The sequence below is a fragment of the Gymnogyps californianus genome, chromosome Z (assembly GCF_018139145.2).
Source record: "Gymnogyps californianus isolate 813 chromosome Z, ASM1813914v2, whole genome shotgun sequence".
In the NCBI taxonomy this organism is placed as follows: domain Eukaryota; kingdom Metazoa; phylum Chordata; class Aves; order Accipitriformes; family Cathartidae; genus Gymnogyps; species Gymnogyps californianus.
Genome location: NC_059500.1, coordinates 59,332,547 through 59,345,143, shown reverse-complemented (window position 1 = coordinate 59,345,143; position 12,597 = coordinate 59,332,547). Strand labels below are relative to the sequence as shown.

The 12,597-nt window shown below is 41.9% G+C and overlaps 1 protein-coding gene across 2 annotated transcripts in view; it reads right to left on the bottom strand.

Annotated features, from left to right (window-relative positions):
- JMY (junction mediating and regulatory protein, p53 cofactor) overlaps positions 1 to 10,293 on the bottom strand; it is a 67,867-nt gene extending 57,574 nt beyond the window's left edge. For both annotated transcript variants that reach the window (XM_050913124.1, XM_050913123.1), the window contains exon 1: positions 9,433 to 10,293. In XM_050913124.1, the coding sequence (XP_050769081.1) occupies positions 9,433 to 10,293 (861 nt within the window). The remainder of the gene's footprint in view (positions 1 to 9,432) is intronic.
- Between the last annotated feature and the right edge of the window lie 2,304 nt (positions 10,294 to 12,597).

The following is a 12,597-nucleotide window of genomic DNA, read 5'->3' as shown; positions in this document are numbered from 1 at the left end:
TCCTGTTATGTGAAAAGTTGTGCTACTACTAATTTTAGATGACTCACATAAATTGTCTGCAAGTCATCACAAACAAATGCTAATTGACTATCTAAACATTTTTCAAAGGAAAAAAAAAATCCAGTTGCCTCACACCAAAATCGTAGCATTTTTTCCAAAAGAAGGTCATATAAACATTTGTCTACAAATGTATTTTGAGAAGTGCTACAACAGTAGCATAAAACAAATAAAAATTTCCATTATCATTTAAGAAAGCAGAGGTACTCAATTTACTTCCAGAAAAAATAAGAAAGGTTGCTGAACGACTGGAAGTGTTTTATAACACATTTCCAGGAGCAACTCGTTGACAAAAAAAGTCTACTAAGTGTTCAAATTTTCCTGAATGGGTAATGTTTGTCTGCCCCATATGTGACCAAAAAAAAAAAAATCTGTACATTTGATAAATTTTACTATATAAATACCACAAACAGAAAAGAATAGATAGAAAGTAAACCCAGAGATGGGGTCTTACCAGTGAAAGGTTTTTAACTGAAAACAACCTCTGCCAAAATGTTTGCAACTGGTAAGTGGAGTCATAGGTAGATACACCACCAGCGTTCTATTTACATCTACTCTGAAGAGCTCCAGATGATGATTTTCAAAAACTAGCTTGCCAGGGAAGCTGTCTTCACATCAAAACACCTTTCTGCCTACGACTAGAAGAGTTAAACCAAAAGGAAAATCCAAACTGCACAAATGAGCCTCTAATAAGAGGTTGCTAATAATAATGGACACAGCTGACAAGCAAGAGCTAGTAAACAAGGGGACATTTGTTGAGACGTTTCAAGTTAACATCTACTACTGTATGTTACAACTCTTTATGAAGTTTTCAGACAAACTAATAATGGTTTGGTTTACATTTCAGGCCCAAATTCTTCAGAAAATGGAAATCGGGCAAGTTTCAACAACAAACTAATTAAAACAAAAACACATTTCCCTTATTAATTTATACAGTTTATGACTGGAAGATACTATGAGATCATCCAATCTCCTGCCCAACAAATTTGGACTATTTTCTTTATTTTTATAATCCTGTTTCAAGTTATGCAAGGGCTTCAACAATTATTCTTAAAGACTAACCCATATTCTAGCAAATATCACCACCAGATTTCTGATGAGATCATATTATTACTTCCTGTAAGGGCACAACAATTCCTTCTTCATCATTGTAAACATTCTTGCATGTTTGCTATTAAACAGCACTGCACTTAAAGCAGGGATTTTCAGTGAACTATCCAAGATCTTTGCTCTGAATGGCTACAGTGATGTTAGTACTATGCAAGATGTATGACTAATACAAATAAATTGTTCCAATACATATTAACTTTGGCTCCCTTCCTCAAAAACTCTCATTCTTCTCATCTAGATCAGTATACATTACATGGTTAAACCTACAGTTGCTGTCAGCCTCATATGCCTCTTCCCTAGAGCACTATCATGCTGAATACCAGTAGCAGGACAAAACTTCTGGACACTCAGTTTTTAACAGTAAAATGTTTACAACAGCAGAATACCTTATTTACAAGCTTTTATTACATAGCAAATTAACAATAACTTCTGACATATTTCAAAAATAAAGTTAATTTATTTTAACTAGGGTTTTTTTGTTTCTTTCTTTTCTGGAAAAGAGAGCAGACACAATGTAACTGTGACATTACTGGCAACTCCAGAGTACTCCAGTTGCCCAAAATCACAAAACAGGTTCTAGGTGCAGGTTCCTCTAGAGAGTTCAGTACATGTTCATTTGCTTCTCTTGCTTTTGTATGACACTAAAAAAATACAGTGTGGCATTATAGAATCACTCAGAGTAAAATTATAGTATCACCAAATGTTACTAGTTGATTCTGCTCTGGAGAAAATAAAGGAGGATTGAGCCTATTTAGAAGACACTCTCAACCGCTAAAGCAAAAGGCTCAACATCCCACAATCCCACCTTATTCTACTGCCTATTTAGCAGATAGCAGTTTTGAGCAACAGCTCAGATACAGATACACAACATCACTGAGTTAGTCAGTATGTATCTTAAGAATATCATCATTCTTCTTCCCTCTCCTCCTATCCTATCTTCCTTCTCTCTCTGCCATATTCCTTATGGCTAAGTTTTCATCTCTTGAAAAGATAAAAAAGTTTTGCAGATGTACCTTTAGTTAGACTGAGTCCTCACTTTGACTGAACTTCTCTCCAGTAACAGCAATACCCTGGTGGACTGCAATGGTATGTTTCTACTAATATTAAAAAAGGAATGTTAAAAGCACTTCCTCGAAGAGGAAAAAATGTAGGTGCAGCCATTTCTGAAAAACTCTGCTTTTCAGCACCTTCTTCAGCTCTGTGGTAGCACTACTTACATATATAAAGAACATAAACCTCACTGATCACATGTAAGCAGTGTCTTGTCATCTTATAGTAAGAAATGTAAAAAGATGAAATGATTAGAGTGAATCCGCTTTCAAATCCTAAACCTGCCTGGGTAATACTATCTCAGCCAGAAACAGAGAGGAAAGAAATGTTACTGGATTAAGAAAGCATTTTTAAAAGGCACTGACTTCAAGCCAGGACATTCAATGGGAGAGAAAGAAAATAATGCTGGAAAAATTGAGAAAAAATATGCAAGAAAACAAATGTAAACACGAAGAAAAGACAACCCAACACCATCTCTAAAAGCTAAGAAATGAAGTGAGCTGTGAATCCAGAGGAGCACAATGGGTTACAGAGTGTTTATTACACAGGCCGTTCACACCTCTTCAAGATATTCTGGCATATGAAAATGCTGCAACTGCCTATCAACTAGAACAACTTTAAACAAAAACCAGAGGAAAGTCTACCTCTACATGTAGGGAAACAAATGTTGAAGGGGAATATCAAATAAAATAATCTCATTAGCAGAATACTCCCCCAACTACAAGACATAAATGGTTCCCCAATCCCAGTTTAGGCCGTTAAACATATATTGCATTTTAGTTCTTTTTTTTTTTTTTTTTTTTCCTCCCAGGTATTTGGATAAGGACATTAACTATGAAACTGGCAAGCTGCTGTCTTCAGTTTCTAAAAATTAAGTCTAAGCTTACTAAGGGTCATACTGAACAGTATTGCTATATTCTACAGAATATACTCTTATTTTTCATGTAAAAATTAAGTTCTGTCAAGGAAGACCTGATTTTTCAAGCAGATGTCTTTTTCTTTGTGTACATATAATTCATCCATGTTTTGCAGAAATGTACATTATTTTAAGCATTCTACTGTTTTCAGATACAGCCATAGTATTCATCATCTTCAGCTAGCTCTTGCCAAACTAGTCAGGCATTAATAAAGCAATGCATGAAGTCTATCTACCTGTCATAAGTGCACTGTAGAAAGGGGAAAAAAAGAAAAAAAAAATTACTTCAAATCTGAAACAAGTATCATACTAGGACTGGAAAAGAGACAACACAAAAACGTTGACAAAAACAAACAAACAAAAAATCTAATTAACCTACAATCACAAGTCTATAAATATCTGAAACATTTGCTGCTACCTATAAAACAGAAGTAAAAGGGAAGGGCAGTGGAAAAAATTAAACACTCAAGAATATATCAAATGGAAGAAGGATAAAACATAAAATATTTCCAATTAAAACGTAAACAGTTATTTTGTTTAGGACTTGGAAGGTAAAGAGAGAAGCAAATACTATGGTAATGTGGTCTAATGTCCTTTAAATACTGGACTCCTAGAAGCCATTTTAAAGCATGTATTTTAAAATGGTATGTAATCACATCTTAGACTTTCTGCAACTGCGAATCCACCATACAATTAAGCTGTTGCATATTTAATTATCCTTGCTGCTACAAGGGTCCAAGAATCTCAAGTGATATAGCCCTCTCTACCTTACTTCCACGTCTTCCAGTAGTATCACGTCATCATCAAATGTTTAACTTGTAACATGAATTTACCTATACAGAACACAATTCAGAAACTCACTGAAACACTGAAAATAAAATATCTGTGTGACTCAGATTTTTATTATTTGCAGAAAAGGGGATGGGGGAACTACTCCACATTTACTTCTGCTTATCTGAAAATGTATCACAGTATCCTTACTATTAGGTTTGACGCTTGCAGAGTGAGTCAGGTGTGAACTTCCAATGCCTAAAATGATAAGCCTTTAAAATATTTGTTAACTTAGCACTCGTTTGTAACAACCAGAAATAACCGCTAATAACTCCAGCTGCAAATTAGATAAAAAGATGATGGCTGACAAGGATAAACACTGAGAAAGTATCTTCGGTTGGACAGCAACAGAAGTACTAGCCAGAGTACTAATATCATGTAGGTGTCTCCTAAGAACTTAGACGCTACTTGCCTGTTCTACAGAGCATGCCCTACAGCTGCTGACATATTATTTTGGTTAGTACTACCTTATAGTACTGGTTCAGTACTTAAATAGCCTACTTCCAAAGTATTTAGAAGTGAATCAAAGCAGTTTTACTGGAAACAAGTGTTAACACTAAAAATAATGAGTATGTAAAAAGAAGGATTCAAACAAAACCAGCTTGGATTTCCAGAATGCTCAGCATTAGTCTTAACTCAACTCTATTCATGTCAATAGGAAACAAAAATCCACAGTAGGTCTTATTTTAATCCTCTATGCTCCCAAAGTTAAACCTGAACCAGTGTTCTCTCCTGAGACACCTGATGTATCTTCTAAATCTAGCTATTGCAGTTAATATACACGATTCAGTTTTCTTTGCTTCTTGCATAGAAAGATGTTACACTGGTTTTGATGGAAACACTACCACTAGCATTTTTTTTGTTACTGGAACACTGAATACTTTTTTATAGTGTTTTGTATTATTTACTTTTATATTATTTTCGAGTTTGATGTTGAATTTCTCTTTAAATCACATTGTGCCTAGCAGTAGATCATTGAACAGCAACAGGTCGCCTTACCTTTGGAAAACCTGCATTTTTGGTACAGTGCCCCACTACCTACCATATACACATTTATTTTAGAACTGAATGCATGTGGCCAAAAGCAAGGAAATAAAATTCTCCTTGTTACTGAGATGATCCTGAATATTATTTTTCACTAAAATATTACAACAGATGCAACAAAACAACAGAATAACCTATGGATATTATTTAGCTTTTTTGATGTAAACAGAAACACATGACAACACCCTTGGAGAGCAACAAATGTGAAATTCCATGATTTATAACTGAACCAATTCCCTACCAATTTGTGTGATTTGACAATCATATTTCAATCATTCAAAACAAAAAAAAATTGCCTACTAAAGCTGTGCGAAAGTAATTTTTAAAAAAATTGTATCCATACTGATCTAAGAAGAAAATAAAGTGACCGTACAGCTTTCTGTCAAAAACCCTACATCTTCTTCTCATAGAAGTTGTTACTTTAACAAAATAGATAAAAGATTTTTATTTTTATTTTTCCTTAATCTTTCTAGCCCTTTGAATAAAAAAAAAAAAATCAAGCCAACCAACACAAGATAAAAGTTTTCAGGACTATTCTCGTGCTTAGTAAAATATTCCACTATAGAGGGGAAGGAGATTAAAAGTAGCAGTAGGTCCTACCGCTCAAGGCAGTCTTAAGTTAGCTACAGAAAATAAGATATTTTCAGAATTTCTTCAGAATTTAATCATGCACTAGAAAATGTTTCTGAACTTTTGTATTAAAGCAATTCAAAAGAACACACAGAACAGAGATGCAAAATGGCCTTTAACAGTCTGCCTGCTGACACTAGAATTCATAGATTTTACAGAGCAACAAGAAAACAAAAGCAAGTCTCTGACTAGTTTTATAACCGGCATTCAAGATCCTATAGACTATCGTCCACCAAATTTCAGACTGCCACAGCAATTAAGAGCTATAAGGAACAGGGAGATTCACAGGTGCTATTAATTCAAAGACGCTGAAGTAGGCATGTAATGTAAAGACAGGCTTCCCAAACTCACAACTCGCTATGCAAGAGCAAGTAACGAGGATAAGCATACAATGGAATACGTTCGTTGGCATGACTAAGCCACCAAACCCTCTTAATCATAGTTTATACTAACAGCACTTTTTATTCAGGAAAACTGTGACTCCGTTCAACCTTTTGCCAACACAGCATTGACAAAGAGATATGACGCCATCTTTGATATTACTATACTCACAAAAATTTACAAGCATGTACACTTAGCCTAGAAAAACTCCTCCTATGTTACAGGAGGAACATGGACAGGAAACTGGCAGGAGCAAGAGTACAGGGGCGAACTTTTTCTGCCTCCTAGACACAAAGTTTAAGATTTTGGAAACACTGGCCAAGAAGCTGGAATCCCAAATAAGGATTCAGTGGCATCCTCTCTGTTGAAATAACAACATCTTTTTATCTGGTCATTAACTGATTCTGTATCAAGTCTGCATTTGGGAGCTTAGACTTCTAGCTGAGCACCCGAGAAATTTTTCAAACAGGCATAAACTTAATGAACAAGAGCTCCAAACAAGTGTTTATTAGTTTTCAAAAATGAGGTAGAACAATATTTGTTCCTTTAGATAGAAGTTTTTACTTTAACATAAGTTAAATTCCTAAACTATTCCAGAATTAATAGATTTGAATAAAATAAAAGATGTGCTATTTCAAAACTGCAAATTAGGCAGAAGAAATTAATTCCAGGTCACACAGTTCCTGTACTACTATTTTTCTTCCTCATCTTGGATCTGTTTCTACTTGCAACATTCTTCTGGCTTATTAAAGGTTTATAATTGAGACAGAGATAAAAATAACTATTACAAAAAGCAACAACTATTAACTGCTGTGAAAATAAACTGGCTTGTGTGTAACTTATGGAAAGCAACAGATGGCCAAGTAGGGGATGCTGAAACAACGAACACGAGAGGTTTTGTTGCTCACTTTGCTTCTCTACCCCAAAGAATATAATCAACAGAAATTGCAAGCATTTCTCAAGTAATATTCTAACTGCACAGAGGAATCTGTTCTGGAAAAAAGAGATATATGAAATAATTATAAACCGCAGAGGCATATTTTAAGATGTTAGGCCAAGGTCTTGGAGTTCTAAACTTGTTTTTTGCACAATTTTACATTAATGAAGACCCTCTACATTCATTATGCTCCTAGATACCATTTCAGTCACCGATGCCACTCAATCCCTTCCCCTTTTCCCCAAAAGTTACTGTAAGAGGTAAAATTGTTTAAAATTGCAAGAATCCAACATTCCTGCAATTGCCTAACAGGCAGAATCAGCTAACGGGCAGACTTCCAGCACAGATGGAAAATTAAATTAAAGCATGAGATGAAACATGGATTCAGCAGGTTTTCTTTAAAGTATGAAAGACTTTTGCTTCAGGAATACTGAGCAGTACCCACCATCCATTGCTTCATTTGCTTAGAATTGCAATGGCAAACAATATCTGTATTGGCTTAAAAGAAAGACATTTCCTGTGGACCAAGTAAACCACTAACAGGTAAGGAAAAGAGAAACCTGAGAGCCAAGAGGGAAAGAGCAGGTCCTTCTATTGGTTTCTTCTCTTAAACATGAACTACCTTTAATTGAAGAAGGATCACTTTACACAACTGACAGTGACCAAAGTACAGCTGTACTGACTTTAGGTACACTACTGGATTGGTTACCATGGGAAAGGAAGGTTGTACTGTAGTCAAATACACAAATAGGTGCTGCCATTTTGTTTGCATCAAGTTCTGAACATTAACAGAGAATAGGATGTTGTAGTTAGAGATCTTGATGGATAAAGCTTGCATTGCCTATCGAGAACCAATTTATTTTTTGCCGATAGTACTGGTGCTAACAAAACAGAAGTTGAGATTCTCCAAGAAACAAATAGTTCTTGCTCAGTAATTCCAAATTAGTGTTTCCTCAAAAAACACCATGTGCTTTGAGTTAGGTACCCAGTTCCCAAACTCCACGTTTAACAGGAACTTCTCTTGTCCTGCTCAGCTCCTTATAAAAACCGCTGAGCTGAAGGCTAAGTCAATCTAAGCACATGCTCCCAAGCATTCATGCAGTCAAACAAAAAAGCAGAAGACAATATGCTTTCATATTCTCTGGACTAAAACTACTGCAGAAGACTACTAGATTAATTACCAGTTGTATACCAAGATTAGCAAGGATGAATTCAGCCCTTTAAATAGCCATGAAAAAAAGAAAAATCACAATGATATACCCTAACACAACAGTTCGGAAATAAGCTTTTACCTGGCAATGCTACACTTGGATGCTCTTATCCTGATTTCATCACTGATAAACAATTTTCTCATACTCTGTAACTCCAGTCACTAAGGAAAAGCTCAGCCTCAATCCTACAAAAACTCAAAACTATGCCATCACAACAGACAGCAAGCTGATATGCTCATGCTTCGTCAAGGAAAAAACATTCACCGCCACACATTTTTGAACACATAACATTGGTAGGATATATGCGGGCAGCTGAAGCAGCCAAACTTGACCTATATCCATACAATAAAAAATTCCATAACCTGATTCATACACATAGTCACACCTAGATAGATCCTTGTACAGTCTGGACCAAGGCCACTGAAACCTAAAAACAAGTGTAAAATTCTCCTTTTACACTGGGGAAATCTGGGTCCTCATGTCCACAAAGATGTGAAAAAACTCTCACACCCCGATGCTAGAAGCAGAACCTCCTCAACTACTTTTGTCTAAACAGTATATGGTATGAGAAAGAGAGATGGTGTGTCCTGAAACATCCAAGTCTTGCCAGACGCCAGTAACAGCAATGCAGTAAATACTTGCTAGGACCAGACAACTTGATTTTTAAAATCCCAACTCTAAGAACTTACCAGCTGAATAAAAGTTGTAGTTACTCCAATTCCACTGGAAAACATCACCTCACTTGAAATACCAGATTCAGCACCCAGAACCTGTAGGAACCTAGAATTTTTTGGCCTCAAGTGCCTAAATTGTACCGTCAAAATAAACACCACACGTTGCTGCTCCCATTAAACATAAAAATTCAGATTCCAACACATCCTGGTGCAAAGCAACACAAGAACAAAAATCTGGGAGTGAGACCTTGCCAAACCCGTCAGATACTTGTTCACAAACATCTACATCTGACTGCACAGAATAAAGTACTGAGCCACACTTGGATGACTAGGGAAACCTGCACCTTCTTAAATCCTGGGCCTAGAGACCATGGAAAAGTTAAGCCTGATTTTCTTACTAAGATTCTCAAAGCTTTTTTTTTTTTTTCTAAACTAGACAGTTTTCCTGTACTTTTTTTTTGTCCCATGGTCCAATCAATTCTGCAAAGGTAGAGGGGAGCAGCTGGAGAGAACAACTAAAGATGTCACAGAGTAAGGAAAAGGAAAAGGTAACACTAAGGTGAAGATATCTGGACCACGCGGTAGCCTCACCTCCTGGATTCGCCTGCGGGCCCGCTGCAGCACCTCCTCGTACCCCTTCTGTCGCAGCTCACTCAGGCTCTCGTAATACTCTTCGGGGTCGTCAGTCTCGGTGAAGAGCACCTGTGAAAGGATCTTCCAGCCGCAGGTATCCAAGCTGTGGACCAAGTAAACTTGCAGTTTGTAGCAAAGAGCGTCCATCTCCTGCTCAGATAGCTCCGGGGCTCCGAACAGCACCGTCCACATGCCCGAGGGCTCCTCGGGGAAGGCAGGCAGGTAGGGCTCCAGCTCCGAGTTCACCGAGCACAGCTGCTGGTGCACGGCCCGCAAGTCTTGGAAGGAGAAGAGGCCGGCCCAGCTGCACTCCTCCCCCGCGGGCTCCGCGTCGGGAGCGGCCGGCTCGGCTGCGTGCAACGGCGACGGCGGCAGCGACAGCGCGGCGACCGCCTCCTCCTTCCCCAGCTCCAGCACTTCTATCTCTTCGGCGGCACCTGCCGCCTCCGGGCCCCGCTGCGGCCTCCGGGCCGGGCTGCTCTTGGCGCGCAGCGGGCTCTTCGGCAGCGCCTCGGCCGCCGCGCCCCGCTCGGAGCCCCGCGGCAGGCCGGCGTCCCTGCGCACGGTGGGGCTGCCGGCCTTGGGGGCGGCTCTGGCCGCCGGGCCGGCTCTGGCCTCGGGGCCGCCGCGGCGGAGCTCGCGGGAGCCGCTGCGCTGGCGCTGCGCCGTGCGGTTGTGGCAGGTGATGGCGAACTTGCCCTCGATCTCGTTCCAGGCCACGATGAAGACGAACTTGTGCTTCTCCCGCTCCTGGAAGGCGTGAGGCCTGACGGCCACCCAGTCGGCCTCCAGCGTTTCCTCCAGGGCGAAGGCGGACATGGCGCTGCGCGGCTTCCCACACACACCCCCCACCCTCCCCGCTCCCGTCCCGTCAGCCGCCCCCGCCTGCCCCGCCGCGCGCCGGCCGGCAACGGCTCCCCGCAGCCCCGCGCGCCGCCTCACTGCCCACCATCAGCCATCTTAGCGGCGGGGGGACGGGGAAGACGCTGAGGGGGGAGGATGCGCTGGATGCCCACCGGAGAGGCGAGGGAGGACGGAGAGGAATCGCCTCCTCTCTGCTCGGAGCGCGCCGCCGAGGAATCGCCGCCGCCGCCTCTGGTCATCAACCTGCCACCGCGGCGGACAATGCCCGGTGCCCCCGCACAGGTACTTCACGCGCGTCACGTGGGGCAGGATCTGTTTACAAGCGGCGGTGGCGCTGCGGCAACTCAGCGGCGGCCCCGCGGCCTCTCGAAGCCCCGCCCCCACGCCCCGCGGAGCGCCTTCCCCATTGGCTGTCGTCCTGGTTTCTCCGGCGGAGGAAGATGGGCGGAGCCTCAAGCCCCGCCCCGCCGCCTCCGCCGGCCACGCTCGCGGTCTCCCGCCCTCCCTCCTCGCGCTCCCGTGGTGGGCGGGGGCGGGCGATGCCCCGCCCCTTCCCTCGGACGTACAACGCGGCCGTTCCAGCGTCCTGCGCTGCATGCCGGGAAGGGCACGTGCCGGGCTGTGGCCGTTTGCGCGGGAGGGAAGCGGGGCGGGGCGGAGCGGCGCGGGGCCGGGCCGGGCCGGGCAGGGCAGGGCAGGGGGACGTCGCCCGCCCGCCCGCTCAGGGTGAAATCTGCTACCTCTCCCATGCCTCCACCGTGGCTCCCGGGGACAGGCTGGGGAGCAGTGGCCTCTGCTCGCGGCACGTTCTGAGGCAGCGCTGGCTTTGCCTGCCGCGGCTCTGGTCTTGCTCTTAACTCCGGTCAGCCCCGTGGGGCACATTGGCCTCGGCGGTCCTGCACTGCAGCTCACCTCCGCGCTCTCCAGTAGCCTGCAGCTAGTGCTGCTCTCCAGGGTCTCTGCCGCCAAGCTGGCAGAAGGTTTTGAAGTACGGAGGTCTATTCAGCTAAGAAGTTCTCCTACAGGGAAATGATACCTGCAGAGAATTTGTTTCTGCTTTTCCTGTAAAGTGATTTTCTGCATGGTTACGGGGAAGGATGTGGTGCTTCAGCAGCTTGTTCTAGTTGTATGACTTAATTCTGACTAGAGATTGAACCAAAATACTTCAAAGATCTGTTATGAAGGGCACCTAACGGCATGCGATGCAGCAGGAGTTTGCACTTGTGGCCAGGCTGCAAAAGAGTGCAGCATCTGTGACAAGACCTGGAGACAAGGGCATGATCTGAAATAGCAGTCTTGGGCAATTGTGTACTTTTATAACTGAAGTTAACTGCACTGAGACACGGTGTTTTATGCTCGTGTTGGCCAGTCCTGCTTGAGAATTGGTAGTCCCTGCAGTGCTCTCTGAGGTTTCCAAGTGTATTGCAGAGCACGTAGGTTACAGTAAGCCAGGCCAGACAACTCTCATAAGCATGTCTGAAAGGAATGATTAATCACCTGTGATTCCAAAGCCAAGGACTGGTTTCCTGGTGCCCTTTGGGATGTTCCATTTCTCATGTTGTATAAATGAACAAAAATGTTTCTTACTGTAACAATGCCAAAATACTTGCATCAAAAATAAGATCAGTAGACAATACGCATTGGCCTGTATGTGATGTTGTTGTCCTGCTCCAAATTAGAGGAAGCACTGGGGAAATAAAACATTTTCATTTGCGTTTGCCAGAGAAGCAAGAGTGAGTCACAGCTTTTTTCTAAAGTTACTGTATTGACTAGCATCCTGTCCTTGGAGGCTGAAGTATTTGAGGAGGGCCTCTGGCAATCCAAACATTCTCTGGTCATTAACGAAGAAACCTCATATATGCAGGAGAATCAAGGTTACGTATTAATACCCAAAGTCACAGCTGCTAGAAAAAAGGAGGAAATTATGGCTCAGCAGCCAGAGGAAGGGCCATATCTGTGTTGTAAAGCTAAGGGTGATCTGTGCTGTACATCTTGGAGAGCAGCATTCTTTCCTGTTACCGTAAATTTAGGAATCAGATCAAAGCACCTGTGAAATGATCTGGACAATTTCATTATACTCCATGTGGAAGTGGCCAGGCAAGCAAGCAAAGATTACATTGGTGGAGGAAATACAGTCTCTTTCTGTTAAGTATTCAGAAACAAATTTCCAGGAGATGAATGTAAGCAGCAATCCAATTTTGTCTTTAGTAATGCATGAAAGAAAAATTAAAACAATGAAGATGCAACAATATGTATATA